Source organism: Phyllostomus discolor, chromosome 1 (genome assembly GCF_004126475.2).
Source record: "Phyllostomus discolor isolate MPI-MPIP mPhyDis1 chromosome 1, mPhyDis1.pri.v3, whole genome shotgun sequence".
NCBI lineage: Eukaryota > Metazoa > Chordata > Mammalia > Chiroptera > Phyllostomidae > Phyllostomus > Phyllostomus discolor.
This window is the reverse complement of record NC_040903.2, coordinates 15,522,518-15,539,712: the sequence shown is the minus strand read 5'-3', so window position 1 is coordinate 15,539,712 and position 17,195 is coordinate 15,522,518. Positions and strand designations below refer to the sequence as shown.

Here is a 17,195-nt window from a genome sequence, read left to right as displayed (position 1 = left end):
GGGGGTGTGGGGAGATAAAAGACAGGCAGACCTAGATGGGAACCTCCCTCTCACACCATATCCATGACCTTGGGCCAGTTCACTCACCACAATGAACCTCAGTTTTAACAAATGCGAAGTGGGGTGATAATACCTGTTCTGTGGTGTTGGGAAAACTAGGGATAGTGTAGGCATAGTGTAGCATGGTGCGTGACCCACAGTAGGTGTTTAGTACATTGTGATTATTATTAACATTATTTTCAAGCACTCACCCTTGACCGTTAGAGAGTAATACAAGCTGGCATTTAGCCTGAACTCACACCAAGGCCAGTGTTAGTTCTCCACAAATAATTAGCCATGTTCCCTAAGGCAGAGAACTATTTCTCCCCTCATAAATTCAGAAATTGCTTGGCATTAGAACATGAACTTGCCATACTAGAGACATGAGGGTACTTGAAGACGCTGTTTGTTGTGGTCTAGGGCTATGATCTTTTACATCTTCAGAGGATTCACGGGACCTGTTTCAGACTAGAGTGGCCTCGCATGCGCCTGCGCCGGGTCAGGAGTTGCACAGCCACACTGAGCCTGGCTCCGCAGTGGCCATAGGCTGGGTGGAACGGGGTGGGGGGAGCCGGGGCAGACTGAGAGCCCTTGGGAATGTCTCCTGGGTACAGCCACAGACCAACTTTGGGAATGCTCACAAACAGTCATTTCTGTTGTGTTTGGGGCTGCATCTGGTGGTCTGCCTGGTTGTTCAGTAGCCCAGGCAGGTGCCCGTAGCCTGCAGAGGTGAGGTGACGATGAAGCCGGCCCCAGCCTAGGATTCCAGACTGGGGCCATGAGCCCCTGCCAGCTGCCTTGGGTAAGTCACAAGATGACTTTGGGTCTGAGAGATAAGAGGCTTAGACAAAGGTCTTTAATCCCTCCCTGGCCTCCCCACAAGATTTAGGGAGCACTCGCAAAGTCACAGCCCCCAAGATTCTTTACTGGGGGAACCACTTGGGACTACAGGACCCCTGGGATTCTTGGGGGTCCTTGCTCTGCTGCTGTCGGTCACCAAGCCTTTGTCTTGACGCGCGGGCAGGGGAGAAGGGGCAAGGTTAGTCTCCCTGCCCCCAGCTTAGGGTGAACAGGTTTATGCAGGTTGTTTGCTATACCTGGTAAGGAGTTTGGAGTTCTTATTGAGGGCAGAACACAGGACAGGCGATCTGAAGCCAAAGCCATAGAGCAACTAAAAATCTTAGTGAGGTTAGCAGCCAGGACCTTCCGGAAGGAGGAGCATAACTGTGCTCTGATGTTGTACTGGGGGGGGGGGGGGGGGGTCGGGGCTGGGACTTCCTGGAGAGGGCAGCCACCAGAAGGGCTGGCTCCAGGCGCCATGCTGCCAAGGCAGATGAGCCATCCCTCCCGGGGGAAGTACCAGGAGCACCAAGGTCTCTAAATTAAAAAAACGGCGAGGAGCATTCCTTCTGTTTAGTCACCCTGCCTCCACCCTCCTTCCCGTCCTCATTCTCACCCATCTAGCTATTATTTTGACATTGTATTGTCAATCTTTACACTTCAGTTCAAAAGGCATACCCACTCAATTTCTCAGGGATGACAAGTTCTTTTGCACTAAGGGGAAAAAAATAGGATTGGCTAATGTTTCTACCAAATAGCTTTAAAAAAAGAGGGGGGTGGGGTTTTTTAGGGTTTTTTTTGTTTTTAATTTCAGAATATAACATTCCAATTTGTTCTGATCTTCCTGGTTCATTCAAGCTGTTTTCCAGTGGGCCTTCACCCTGACACCAGATTGTTGCCACTCACACATTTCAGTAGAAGTGGTTGCTCCAGCGCACAGCCAGTCCTCTTCAGTGATCAGCATCCAGAATCAATCACTCCTCATCTCCTTAATTAAATCTTCGAGTTGGAAACTATGCGGTGAGATCCTCTATTCAAAATACCAGGAGAAAACATAAGCAGGCTTCGTTTCTTATTGTCACAATGCCAGTTTTCCGTCATCTGACCTTGACTTGACATCGGTGGACCAGAACCTTCCTTCAAAGCTCTGTCTATATTTGTGTAATCTAGATGCACGAGATGACGACAGAGGATTATCTTCGGTCATTAAAGATGCTGGAACATTCTTCATTGCAGATGGAAAAAAATAGCCCCGCGGCTAGTTAAGATTCCTGTTTGAATCTGACTCGAGTTGTCTTCTGTTGTCGTAAGGTGTGGGCTCTCACTGTAGGATTACAAGCACCTCTGTTATTTAGGACCAATATTTAAAAGTAGATTAGGTATGTGACTCACACGTCTGCAGTCATATTTTGCAGAACAGTGAGAGTCGTGTGTGATCACAGAAAATGCAAATCTACTCACAAACAAGAAAACTGGCTGCATTCTGTCCTCTGAGCAAGCTGTATTTATTATCAGAGTAAATTTATTGATGCTTTGCTTTCAGAATATACGCTATGTTTTATTCTTCCATGAACTTTTTGTTGTTGTTTTGTAAGAAAAATTTTGTTTTTAATCCACACATCCTTATAAATAAATAAATGACCGGCTACAGGGGAAACTGGCATTGCCACAAGATGCCATTGTGCAAACACATTTGACAATAAAGCTTTTCGCCACCCTTAAGCATAGAACTTTCAATGCGAGATTTAAGACAAAGATGCAAAATTGGGCAAGTAATGAAGAGTCTAACTCTGGTTCTGATGTCTGGCTGTTGACAACGCCCACTGCTCCCCTGGCCCTGTCGGCCCCGCCTCTGGACAAGCTGCTGAGGGAGGCCAGGCACGTCCTCTGGGCTCCGCTGCACGTTCAGAACCACGAGGGGCCCGGCAGTGCGCAGCTGCGCAGCGACGCTCACCCAGCCCCACCCCCTTCCACAGTAAAACCCCAGCCAGTCTCCTTTCCCTGCTCTTTCGAGACATTTACGGGCCTCTGGGGAAGCCTGCCTTGCCCTCCCCGGAAAGCCTCCTAATGTGTAACGAACCTGCTCATATCCTGTCGGTGTGTGCGCAGCATCACCAGTTTTGACAACTGAGCTAAATTTTTTTTTGCGCGGGGGGGGGGGGGGGGGGGCGCGGGCCGTCCTGTCTCTAAAGGGCAAACATACAGCATGATCCTATTTAAAAGGTTTATATCTGTGCACATAGTAATTACACCAGTGAGCAGAACACAAAACCACAGAGCAACGGACTGAAACGCTGCGAGCGATGACCTCTGAGCAGCAGGATATGGGCCTTCTCTTTCCTCTTTACATTTCTGTTTTTTTCTAAAATTCCTGCTATGAACATATACTTCTTTTTATATAAGAAAAAGCAATAGCGTGCAATAAATAGTCAAAAACATTCTGCCTGAAGAGAAAGGAAAATGCTCAAATCATTTTGATTCGTTTTGTTACTTGACCAAATTCTGAAGTACATACACAGAAAAAGCAAATCAAGCCTCATGCGATCAGTTCCTCCAGTCTCTTAAAAAGAAAAAAAAAAGCATCATTGCACGAAGTTTCACTTTTTAGGAAAGTTTTCATTTAATCTTCGAAACTATGTGGTTGGAAGTCAGCACGGTGAAACATATTTCTGCTGAAAACAAAAAAGCACCCTTATCCTGGGACTCAAAGGCTGAACTGAATTCTTGTAAACCTGAAATCACTTGAGAATGTTAATTAAAAATGTATTAACATCATCATCCTGTATGTGTGTGGCCATTCTGTCTCTCCGATTTTCACTCTAAGGACAGTAGGTCCTGTTCTGTACATTTCCTTAGAAAGATTGTGGTGGCCCTGGCTGGTGTCGCTCGGTGGATTGCGTGTTGGCCTGCAAACCGGAGTCGTGGGATCGATTCCCGGTCAGGGCTCATGCCTGGGTTGCAGGCCAGGTCCCCAGTACAGGGCGCATGGGAGGCAACCACAGGTTGATGTTTCTCTCTTTCTTTCTCTCTTCCCCCCTCTCTAAAAATAATCTTTTAAGAAAAAGGAAGATTGGGGTGGGGAAGCACACTCATGACCCCCTATGGGGGCGTGAGTTCCTCTCCATCTTAAAGCCGAGGGCGTGGATGCACAGGTCACGTGACTGGGAAGGTGCAGCGCTAAGGATCAGAACCAGCAATCTGACGTGAAAGTCCCACTTTGTGACCCAACCCCCTTCCCCTTACCTCCAGCCAGTCCCAATTCAGCCTGATTTAAAGGGACTGCACAAATCGAGTTGTTTTTCTCGAGCCTGCACCAGAATCACCTGGTAGACTCGTTGAGACAGATTGCTGGGTCCCGCCTTCGGACACCTGGACTCGGCAGGTGTGGGATGGTGCCTGAGAACGTGCCTCTCTAACCCGATCCAGGCTGGCGCTGAGGCTGCTTCCCGGCGACTAGCGGGTGAGAGCCGGACCCGAGTTCTAGGGCTGCCCGAGGTGGAGGGTTGCGGCCTGCACACCAGAACCCTTGCGGTGTTCCTCTGATTTATGGGACGCTTCCGGCTGCCGGACGGCCTGAGTGGCCCTGCTGTCTTGAAAGTGGCCAAGCCTCACACAGTGGGCTGTCTCCCTTGCGGGGCCTTCCTGCGGAATTGCTTAGCCTCCGCTCTCTATTGGTCCAATAGCTCCTCCCCGCTGTGGGGTTTCCCTAGGCCAATTGCCCACACAGGGGCTAGAAGATGTCTTTTATTTCAGTCCTCAAATGCCTACATTTAAATAGTGCCCCCGTGGGGTGTCATGGGACTTGGGGAAGAAGAGAGAGGAATGTCACGTCTACTCAATCTAGTCACGGGAGACCAGGGGCTGATCCTGAGAGGCGGGGCCCAACCCACAAGCACTGGGGGGACTTGTGCACTTAGTAGCTGGGACCAAAGTCTCGGGGAGATGGCTGAACTCCCTCGTCTGTCCTTTGGGGAACAATGAGGATTGGTTATGCTACCAGCAGAGAGGAGGAACTGGCTCAGATTTTGAGCTGAATTGACTCTTCGAGGACCCGGGGTCGCTTTCTCGGAGTCCTTAGTAACTGGCAAGAAATGAAAGAGTCCCAAGAATCTGGGGAGTGGAGAAAGAGGTGTTATTCTGTAGGATAAACAGGCTGTGTTCTGATGCCCAGTTTTACCTGGCATGCGATAAAATGCCTTGTAAGTAGTGCTTAGAAAAATATCCATGCACAAGCCCCAAATGAAAAAGTACCAGTGACTCTAATGTGGAACTGAGATTTGAAGAACCCCTCTTTCACTGCTTTTGCATGAGGTGTCATGAGGCACAGGTGGCAAACACAAGGCCCTCGGGCTGTCGGCCCTCCACCTTGTTTTATCCGGCCCAGCACCTTGTTTGTGCCCTGCGGCAGTGCTGAGCTCACTCAACTGTTAAGGGGTGGTTACATTTATGCTGTCCTAAAATTGCATTCGGCCCTTTGAAGGCAACCACAAGGCTGATGTGGCCCCCGGTGAAAATGAGTTTGACACCTCTGTCCTAGGGTCTCAGCTGTCCCCTTCCCTTCCCATGGTTTGTTTTCTGTCAAACCTGAAAAAAGGTGAATTAGTTTTCTGTGTTGTGGAGGTTACCTTCCGGCCCATAGGGATTCTGGGTAAGCCCCACACCATCTCAGAAACAGGGCTGGGTAAGGCTCTTGGGGACCCCTCGGCCTCCAGGCATCCAGAGGGAAGCCCTTACTCAGCCTCTGCTTCACAAACCACAACCAACCCCCTCCCACCCCCGCCGCCCCGCTCCACCCCACCCCCACTCAGCTGCAGGCCAAGGGATTTGAGTCACAACTCTGGGCACCAGGCCCTGGCTGTGTAGCTCCTGGCTGTGTAACCATGATTAGAGCATCGTGGTTATTGGTTTGATCCCCAGTCAGGGCATGTACAAGAAACAGCCAATGAATGCATAAATAAATGGAACCACAAAATCGATGTCTCTCTTGCTCCCTCTCTCTCTCAAATTAATAAAGTTAAAAAAAAAACAAAACCTTCTGAGCTACAGCTGAACCTAATACAAGCCTGCGTCGCATGCGGATGGGTCCACACACCCTGCTGATGACAGTGGCTGGGCGCTTGCCACGGGAGAGAACTATGTAAATTATAAGCTCAAGTGAGAACGATGCGTGTTAAGTCCTGTCAAGCCACAGTTGTCAGACCGAATCTTGCATGTCACAGATGGAGCCAGGGTGAAAACAAATCGAGTCCCGTCATGCCGTGTCTCTTAGGCACTCACCCCGTGGCCTTGATGTCCTGGCTGCGGTCCCTCAGTGTTGGGGCTTGAGCTTTTGCAGTTTTGATTGAGTCCAGAGCCCGAGTAAGCACCCAGGGGACCGAGCAAGTGCTCCAGGGACTGCCAGGATGCCCAGACACAACACTCCAGAGCCAAGGGAAGGGAGGGCAGGCTAGGGACAGACGGGGCACAGACACCCAGAGGGAAGTGCGTCCTTGCAAAAGCGTTTCCCAGGGCTGCAAGAGAGCAGTCCTGCTGGGTAGCCTTTTGGCCCCAGGAACCACAGGCCCTCTCAGCCCAGCACCAGGTACGAACTCACCTGGAAACCCCAGAAGAGCCTGCAGCACCCCCTCGCCTCCAGGACTGTGCCTGGGGGAAGCTGGACTCATTACTATTTGTACTTATTGGTATTAAAACTACCCCAAGTAATTTCACTTCACTTCAGAAAGTCCTCAGACCAGCAGCGTCTGTCATCTGGGGACCTGGCAGGAACACAGAACCTTGGGCCCCACCCTGGATCCATGAGTCACCTTCTGCAGTTTAAGATGCTCTCAGGTGACTCCTGTGAACATTAAGAATTGAACCAGTGCCTTAATCATCGGTTCCCAACTTGGCTGTACTTCTGGGAAGTTTTAAAATGTACTGATGCCTGGGCTCCATCTCCACAGGGTCTGACTTAATTGATGGGGGTTGTGGCCTGGGTACAAGGATTTTTTAATGATTCCACGGGGATTCTAACGTGCTATAAAACTGGAGAACCGATGCCTGAACTGCCTGTGGACTTTCCTCCTAGACCAGTGCCTCCCAGGAGACACCAGTGCTGCTGGTCCAGGCACTTTGCTTTGAGAAGCACGATTCTGAGACATCTCAGAGTGACCATCTGGAAGGACATGCAGGGAAATCAACAGAGGCAGCAGGGTGGTGTGGGAGAAAAGACCTCGGACTCGGAGTCAAGCAGACCAGAGTTCTAGTCTTCCCCCCACCAGCTGCGGAAGCTTCCATTACATAGTCCTTCTGGTCACCAGTTTCATTACCTGAAAAACAGGGGTAAGAAGGCCTATCTAGTAGAACTATGTAAAGATATAAGGTGACCTACCATTCCAGGGTTGCCTAGGGAAGACCAAAACAAGCAAGTAAAAACAAACATTAAAAACTATATTACAAGCAATATTGAAAAACAAGAATAAAGCTGGAAGTATCATGCTACTCAATGCTAAACTATACTACAAGGCCACAATAATCAAAGCAGCATGGCACTAGCATAAAAACAGACATATAGATCCCTGGAACAGAATAGAGAGCCCAGAAATAAACCCATGTTTATGTGGTCAATTAATATATGACAAAGGAGGCGAGAACATACAATGGGGTAAAGATGATCTATTCAATAAATGGTGTGGGGAAAATAGGATGGATACATACAAAAAATGAAACTATCCACCTTCATACACCAGGAATAAACTGTATTAAAGACTTACACGTAAGACTCTAACTGTGAACCCCCTAGAAGAAAACATAGGCAGTAAGATCTCCGACACTTCTCTTGGTAATATTTTTTCTGCTACATCTCCTCAGGCAAGGGAAACAAAAGAAAAACAAATGGGACTACATCAAACTAAACAGCTTTTTCACAGCACAGGACACCATCAACAAAACAAAAAGACAACCTCGTAAATGGGAGAGCATATTGGCCAACATGGATACATCTGACAATAGGTTAATATCCAAAATTTATAAAGGACTCGTACTACTCAATACCAAAAAAAAAAAACAACAAACGATCCAATTAAAAAATGGGCAAAGGACCTGAATAGACACTTCTCCAAAGAGGACATAGAGAGGGCCAAGTGTGAAAAGACGGAACCTCAGGCCCCATGTGATCAGCCACCCGCACACCCGTTTACCCCACACTGCATCAGCTCGCCCTGCTTCCCAGCCACCTACAACCTGACCTATTCCCACCCACACTTCCTCCTCTCCACTCTAGTAAACCATTCCCTTCTGCCTCTGGAATTCCCAGTTCCCAGTGCGAGGTCAATAAACACCTATATTTTTCCATCTCTTCTCTGAAGGCTCCCGTCACCTCCTCACTCATCTAAAAGCAGGGTGTATCCGGGGGCTGGGCTCCTCTGCAGCCCTCTCAAACGGATGACCTATTTGCTCTTGCACCCAGAGAGCCTCGGCAGCCTCTGTCCTCAATGCCAGCTTTAGAGTGCCATCCCCCCTTCCCTCTTGCAACCCCCTTCTGCTCCTTGGAGGCTCACCCCATCTGGTGATAACACTCTTCCTCCTCCTCCAAGTTGCAGTCACCTACGAGCAGCTTCTGGGTCTTCCCTCCTCATTTTCAGTACAGCTGACTTTTATAAGCCACTCGGTTTTCTTCCTTATCTCCGCTCCTGTCCTTCTTGGTGACTTCAATGTGTACGCTGATGATCCGTCCGACACCATGGGCTCCCGGCTTCTTCCTCACGTTTTCAGTGATGCGTTCTTCCGCTTCAGCTCAGCTACCCACCATGCTGTGGATCTCGGCATCGACAAGAACGGCACCAGAATTTCAACCGCAGGTGACCCATTCTGACCACAAATACTACCCTTCCACGTTGCTGCCACAAGTATCCTCCCTTCAAAAGTGCTTTTACATTTTTGTTGTCACTTTCAACCCCCCCTTCCCCCTTTACTCTTATCTATCGCCACCCCTCGTTACCCTTCATTTCTCCTTTTCTGTCTTATATCCCATGACCCACGGCAACAGTTAGCTCCTTGCAGCCCCTAACATCTTTGCCTTGTCGAATGAGGTTTACAGGCCCAACAAACAGCATCCTCATTCCTGCCTGAGTTCTGAGTTCTTGAGAGGAAAAATTAAAATCTAGGCAGATGAAGATGTCACCTTTCCTATGAATAAAGTTAATCCTAGGGAATCTGACTTAGTTTTTACAGCAAGAATGGGCTTTTCAAAACCAAGTTGTGGATGTACGCACTCAGCCATCATCCCCCGTCCCCACTGCTGCCTCCCACGCCGTGGGGTCCGTGGGGTCTGTACTTCCTGGAGCTCAGGGCACGGAGGAGCGGCACAAAATGGGACCGCCATGGGCGGCTGGACCCCAGGAGAAAGGTGAGAGAAAGGGGCTGGCGTTACGTGCCCCCTCCCTGATCCCAACCTTACCAGTAGTATCAGTCACTCCTCTCCACCAGAGGAAGGAGGAACATTACCCCAGTGAATTCTCCGTGGAAAGGAACGTCACGACTTGGTGACACGTTTCCCCCACTCCTCTTCCTCCGCTCCACTTGTCTCATAAACAACCCAACTTTCTGGGGTCTGTTCCCTATCAGCACCAGAGCAGTAGAAGGTAGTGTTCAAAATACTTCCACACATTCTGTCTTATTTGATCATTATAAAAACCACAGGAGAGAGGGAGAACCACCTATTTTTATAGGTAAGAGAATGGGAACAAGGCGAATTTGCTGTCATATGTTACAGGTGATATGCTAAACCCAATTTATCTGAGAGGAGGTTAATTACAGCATAGCACCTGTGTCAGGTCAGGTAACATATTCACAGGATGCAGGAGTGGGGGCATGAGTGTCAGTGGGGGACCATTAAGTTTCTTACCAGAGGACAGGTAACACCATGACTTCAAGAGAGGTGTTAGTATTCCATTGCCATAAAAAAATACTGTCCTCTCAAACAGCTGGTGCCGACAGAGCAAACATACAAATATACTTATATAAACACTGAATTCAGAGCACAGTACCTTCCTCAGAGCAAGCATTTGATGTTTGTTGAATATATGCACACCACACACCTTTTTAAAAAGTTGTAAAGATACAGACCTGTCATTGATAACAAATTATCAGTGCCTTTGTCACATTACTTAACATGATAAAGGCATTGATAATACCTGAAGCCAAATGGTTAAAAGGTTAATTTGGCCCTGGCTGGCGTAGCTCAGTGGATTGAGCTTGGGCTGCAAACCAAAGTGTCGCAGGTTCGATTCCCAGTCAGGGCACATGCCTGGGTTGCAGGCCATGACCCCCAGCAACCGCACATTGATGTTTCTCTCTGTCTCTCTATCTCCCTCCCTTCCCTTTCTAAAAATAAATAAATAAAATCTTAAAAATAAAGGTTAACTTGAAGAAGCCATTTGGATGATTAGCCACAAAAAAAATGACACAATTTATCTTGCATATCAACATCTCCCTGCCCCTCCTTCTGCTTGTGTCCTTTCCTCCCACTGTTTCATCCCTAACTTGGCCAGACTTTTAAGTTGATACATATTTAAAGTATTTGTTGTACCTATTCAAAAAAGAAGTCTATTTAATTTAAAATTAGGTGAGCTGTAACACTTCCGCATAATCTATTGCAGGTTCTAGTCAGTGAATAAAAGGGAAAAAAGAAATAAAAGGCATATAGATTTTAAAAGAAGTGAAATTGTCTTTATTTACAGACGACATTGTATATGTAGATATCCTAGGGAAGCTACAAAAAAAGATACTAGAAATGGTAAGTTTAGCAAGACCTCAGAATACAAGATTAATATAAAAAATCAACTGTATTTCTACATATTAACAAACCATTAAAAACTGAAACTAAGAATACCATTTATAATAACATAAAAATGTAAAATAACTAGGAATAGTTTTAACAAAATATGTGCAAGACCTGTATATGGAGAACCATAAAGTATTGCTGAATGAAATTTAAAAAGACCTAAAGAAACAGGGAGAGATACCATATTTATAGATTAGAAGACTCGATATTGTTAAGGTGTCAATGGTCCTCAAACTGATGTTGAGATTCAATGCTAGCTCAGTAAGAATCACAGCAGCTTTTTTTAAGTGCAAATAGAAAATCTGATTTTAAAAGTGATTTACAAATACAAAGAACTGAGAAAAGCCAGAATCCTTTAGACACAGGCAAAGAAAACTTGGGGACTTACACTGCCTGATTCCCAGACTGCCCCTAACGCTGTAAAAGTCAAGGAAGCGTGGCGCTGAAGTCAGCACAGACATCGGCACACGAGACAGAGCAGAGTCCAGAAACAAGCCCACGCACACACACGTATGATCAGCCGACTTTATACAGAGGTGCTGGCGTAAAGAGGAAAGGTTAGTTTGCTCAGCAAACGGTTTTAAGCAATTGTATATCTACATGCAAAAACATGATCCTCAGCCTTTACCTTGACTTGTACACAAAAATTAACTAAAAATAAAAGGATCACAGGCCTAAAAGTAAAAGCTAAATGAAAAAGTTTCTAGAAGAAAACAGGAAAAAAAATCTGTGACTTTGATTTATGCAATGACTTCTTAGCTAGGATATACAATATGAATCGTAAGAGTGGACCAACTGAACTCAACGAAATGAGAACTTCTGCTCTTTAAAAATAGTTAAGAAAATTAAGAGACGAGCCCTAACCCTAACCTAACTTACAAACTCTACGTGTTCCCAGAATAAAGAATTAACAACTTAAGATACTGACTAAAGATATGCAAAAGATTTGAACACTTTCCAAAAGAATACAAATGGCAAACAAGTACAAAAAGATGCTCAACATCATTGGTAATTAGGGAAATGCAAATTAAAATAGTGCATCAGAATGACTAACACGTCAACAGCTAGAGTTGGTGAGGACTCAGAGCAACTAGAGCTCACACCTGCCAGTGCGGGCGTGAGATGGTCCGACTAACCCCTTCGGAAAGAGCGTGGAGCTCTCATAGAAGGTCAAACTGATGCTTTCACGAGACCAGCAATTCTACTCCTAGGTATTTACCCAAATGAATGAAGATATATGTCCACATGAAGGCTTGTACACACGTTTATAGTAGCTGTGCCCATAATGCACCAAAACATGGGAACAACATGGGCATCTATTAACAATAACACATAAACAATTTGTGAAATCATCATACACTAGAATATTCAGTGATAAAAAGAAATGGACTACTAATCACACAACATGGATGAATCTCAAAACATGCTGAGCAAAGGAAGCCAGAAACAAACTAGTGTATGTAAACAATTCCATTACATGAAACTCCAGAGAAGACCAATCTCATCGTTAGGGACAAGCGTATCGGTGGTTGTCTGGCGTGAGTGTGTTCATGGGAGACTGAAAAGGACGGGGCATAAAGGGAATTAATTTAGGTGGTGGAAATGGAAATGTCCTGTATCTCACTGTGACAGTGGTGATGTGGGTACATACATTTGTCAAACCTTAGAGAATGGTATGCTTAAAATGCATATATTTTATTTTATGTAAATTATACCCTCATAAAGTTGATATAAATAAAACATACTGAGTGAGCTGAAGCATTGACATTGTCTTCTTTCCCAAAATATTCTTCCCTTTTGGACTTCTCTGGGCAACTCCACAAATCAACTGAGTGGGTAAAATAGTTGTGTGACACTGGACAAATAAGTTATCCTTCTGAGCTGAGCAAGTTTCCTCATTGGTGGAATGAGTGGATTATACTATTAAATGACTTCATTCATTCATTCATTCATCCATTCAATAATCAGTTATGAAAGCCCACTGTGGGGCAAGCGCTACACCAGGTGCTACCTCACAAAGCTGAGAAACCATTTTTGCCCTTAAGGAGTCACAGTCTAGTAGAAGAGGATACACTACAATACGACTATGGTACAACTTATGCATACTTAGGGTTTGAGGAGCATTCCTAAGAGAAGCAGCCTTCCCGGATGATGCAACACCTGAGTTGGGTTTTGAGGTTACAAGTACGAGTCAGGCTGAGAGGGAAGAGAAGGCATTCTAAACCGAGGGCACTGTATGGGTACAGGACCAAAGGAGAGAGGCATACTATGTGTTCATGGTATTTCAGGTAGCTGAGTAGGTCTGGAACATAGAATTCATGCTTGTAAGGTCAAGGTGTATCTTATTTCAAAAGTTAAAAAAGATTTCTTTTGTTTAAACTATACAGACAGGGGTCCTACCAGATAGTGATACCCATGATGCAGTGGACCACCTAAACGGTGTAACAGCTCTACCTTCAGTGAGGGTCCTTCCTGTTGCAAAGAGAATCTTTGGGCTCATGTGATGAACAGTCCGGGGGTGACTTGGGGATCAACAAGGCCAACAGAACAGCTTTCCATTCTCTCCATCCCTAGGCCTCCGAGGCTCCAGGCCCCACACCCTCTCCTTTTCACATCCAGCTTCCCTGAAGATGAAATGAAGCCTCGCAATCCAGCTGCACTGGCCATCTTTGGTCTCGGACTGCGTACTGACGCTGAAGTGACCCCTCTGGCCAGGAGGCCGGCATACAGAGACTGGCCTGGCCAGGACTCAGACATCCTGGCGTTGGGAGTCAGCCTCACCTGGAGTTCGTGGGTGCGGAGCAGATTACCAGATAAGAAACTGAGCCTTTGTGGAAGAAGGGGACTAGATACTGAGGAGAAATCATGTGTTAAGAAAAACAGATCCCGACCACTTTGAGTTAAGTCAGGGGCTACAAATGCATACATATGGACAAACTCCTTTTTTCATCTTCCGTATCAGGACTTGCCATTGAAGATGGACTGGGGTGAAGTAATGTGAGACCCAGAACATGCATACAGAAGGCTACCACTCAACATTCTCAGCACCACACCAGTGGACGAACAGCTGCGTGAGAACAAAGACAAGGGCATACTTCTGATTTACAGCTCTAGGGTATCGTCACGAAAGAGGTCTTTTTTAGTGGGGCCTTGGAAAAGGAGGTCCTTCTGGCAGAGACGAAGAGAATGGCAGAGCTGGTCACGGACCAGCATGTGACTGGGGAGGCTGAAGTTCGGGACACGGGCGTGGTGTGGCAGCACAGCAACGGGAAGACCCAGCTTCCCCGCCCCTTTGCCACAGAGCCTGCACTTTATCCCTTACGCAGTGGGGAGCTGCATAACGTTTTAAGCTTGTGAGTGACCCAACTGAATCTGTAGAGAGAGCTGTAGGAGTTGATTAGACATTTCCTGAGGTAAGAAGGAAGAAGAGATGTATACAGGGGATAAAGCTAAGTTTCGAAGTGGAAGGTAGAGAGGGAGTTCAAGGCTAATGGCCTCTCTTCCCTATGAAATGCGGAGAGTGCCTGCTGAGTGTAAGGGGTGCCATGCAGCGAGAAGAGCTGGAAATGTCAATCAGCCTGCGTGCTGCATTACCAAAGCATTCTGATCAAAAAGACTGGTTCAATGAACTCTTCTAAAAGGTCATGCACATGACATTGGTGGATGAACTGAAATCCGTAAGATTTCAATTTGTCTTTTAGTCTATGTCACCATCAGTGCCAATGCCACAGGCAGAATAATGGCACGAGCATCCATGGTCACCCGGGTCCGTGTGAGCACTGGTAGAGCACAGGGGAGGTGTCGGAGGATGGCTGGGCACAGTGAGGAGAATGCAGGAGAAAGGAAGCCGACAGAGGCAGTGTGAGGAGGCACGGTTAGAGTTAAAGATGAAGAGGGCAAGACAGCTGACTGCCCTCGATGCAGCGTCTCCACAGGCAGCCCAGGGCAGCACACGGCCCAGCGTGGTTTGTAAGCGGGGGTTTGTGAGAGGGGCAGCAAAATGTGTGGCAGCCTCCAGGCTTGGCTTTGGGACTCAGATCCCGAACTACTGGCTGGAGCCACTTGTTCCAAATGTGAGCATCTGCTGTGCCAAGCTACATTCTTTTTTTTAATAGATACAGCCTCAAATTACCAAATCAAGTCATGCGGACGCCAGTGAGGACAGATAGTCTTCATGTGTTCTCTTCTGCCACTGGACCTCACAACGCCACACTTAAAGCCAATGCCCAATGCTTTTATTTGCTTGGTGCTTTGCAGTTAAAAAAAAAGTCCCTTTCAAATATGTTTCCCCATTTGGTCTTACTGAGTCCTGTGAGGTAAACAGAGCAGATAAATAATTTCCTGCCGCCTGTCCGCCCTGCCCCGCTGCAAGGGCAAGAGCAAGAATGCTCTCTGGACTCACAGCTGGAAGCAGACCCGCCCATCCAGCGCGCCTGTCCGCTGGGTCACTAGGCTGCGGCTGTTAACAGGCGTATGAATGTTCTCCTAAAGAAAGAGGCCACAGATGGGCGTGTCTGCACAAATTTGGCCCTGATCACTTAAAACTCTCTCTTCCTGACACATTTGTCTCCTCATTTTCTCAGAGAGAGGGAAGGAGGGAGATTACAGTCACAGACGCGCACATAAGCAGCCTCGTGACAAGTGTGCATCTGCACACACAGAACAGCACAGCATACGATCTAAGTGCGTGGCCTGCAAACACAATGAAATGGAGTTTATTAGGAATCTATTGCTGAATAAATTATTTAGTCCTTAATAAGTCAACAAGTGCTTGATGAATAAAAATGTATATTTTCAAATTAATACCTAGTTATATCAAACTCTACCACACTTGCAATATTATGCTAACCCTCACATCATTCTTAATACACACTCCATAAATAAATGACTCATGAATACATTCAGATAAAACCATACAATTCTAAGCATTCAGTAAGAGTATCAATCTATTGATTTAGAGTTTTGTTAAAATGATCAGCATTTGGAATTTGAGCCCAAAATCAAGACAATGGTTTTTGGACTTTTTTCTTTTCCTCTACTACTACTCCATATTACATAAATGGTAGGCCTTTAGGAACTAATAAGCAATAATATTCACTTACAATAAAGACCAAATAAGAGCAATGCCTTGCATAATGTCTTCAGTTCTGGAACGAGCATCTAGCATCTACTTCTAGTCTCTCTGAGATGCTCTTCCCTAGAAGTAAATCTCATTAAGCCAACTGTCTGCAAAAGCGAATACGGTTTGGGTTTTTCACTCCCTTCTTTGCCTCCTTAGGTGTCCTCTTTGTACAACTTGCAAAGTAACAGACTCCGGCAACTGGCCTCGGCAACGTCAAGTCTTGTAACCAAGAGATGGAAGGTGGAGAAGTTCGAACAGATCACTCCATCATTTTGACTTCTTTTTCAGAAAATAACGAGTGTACTATTGTCAGAGGGACCCAACTGTATCTGACGCTCCCCAGTACAAAACATTAAGGGAGAAAATAAATGGACAGAAGATCTCTGATGAGAAAAACATTGTTAAAGACACCAAAGCACATTTGAATCTCTACTTAAAAGCATTATCTTTTTCAAGTCTTCCCACATCCTACCCCACCCCTGGTTCCGAGGAAGAGCAATTTATAAGACAAAACAATACAGTATGTAGAGATAAATTTACAAAGTGACATAAGAGAGTTGTCCCAGAGGCTACATTACCTCTTCAAGTTTATTACAGTATCTTTAGTTCTTATTGCATATATTGTTACATGCTTTTTCCAAGTCAGGATTATATACAAAGTATGCTCACTTCAGCAGAAGTTTAGTCTATTGCTTCTCTCTTGAAAAATCAGCAGCATGCAGTGCAATATTTGGTGCGCTGAGTTATTTTCTCAAAAAGTGAAAAACTACCTAGGTTTAAGGAGGGAACATGATCTTACATTGGCATATATGTGAAGTTTAATTTTGGTTTTATGCAGACTTTGCATAGTTCATGATTAGTTTCTATTGAAAAACTAGATGTGTTCTCAGTGACCTTGAAGAAGATCAGGTAACAGTGGCAAACAAAAAAATTTGAAGAAGAGGCATAACTTTTAAAGTAGAAAGGTCAGCAAGAACTGCCTGAAACAAAAACAAACAAAGAATTATTAATGTCAGTATTCTGATCAGCAAAGTGAAGCCTACACAATAAGGTACAGCAGAAACACCATTATGGTGTAATCCTGGCATCGGCACACACTCGGAGCTCTTCAGGTTTGTCCTAACCCTCCGTAATAAAGCTACACCTTTCTTTCTCCTTTCTGAGTATCTTAATGTTAGAACACGTTCAGAATGCTAACAAGGACTGTAGCCTTGAGCCTTCTTCAAATATACAAGGTAGCATGAGTTTATAAGAGGTCTAACATTTCAACTTGCTTCTATAAATAAACGCACGCTATGAGTCCTAGCTCTGTTGTAGTAGTATGAGGAGGAGCTGACGTCAGGAAATCATTCTGAGATGGAACTGATGTTT

General features: G+C 45.8%; 1 protein-coding gene and 1 long non-coding RNA gene across 6 annotated transcripts in view; one reads left to right on the top strand and one right to left on the bottom strand.

Moving 5' to 3' along the window:
• Window positions 1–366: 366 nt before the first annotated feature.
• Window positions 367–3,559, top strand: LOC118499183. Its single transcript, XR_004901710.1, has 2 exons — window positions 367–841; window positions 1,749–3,559. It is a non-coding gene; the product is annotated as an uncharacterized LOC118499183 (long non-coding RNA).
• Window positions 3,560–16,006: 12,447 nt separating this feature from the next.
• TBC1D19 (TBC1 domain family member 19) overlaps window positions 16,007–17,195 on the bottom strand; it is a 111,453-nt gene continuing 110,264 nt past the window's right edge. For all 5 annotated transcript variants that reach the window (XM_036019574.1, XM_028507523.2, XM_028507522.2 and 2 more), the window contains one exon: window positions 16,007–16,804. In XM_036019574.1, coding sequence (XP_035875467.1) covers window positions 16,730–16,804 — 75 coding nt within the window. In that variant the 3' untranslated portion in view covers window positions 16,007–16,729. The remainder of the gene's footprint in view (window positions 16,805–17,195) is intronic.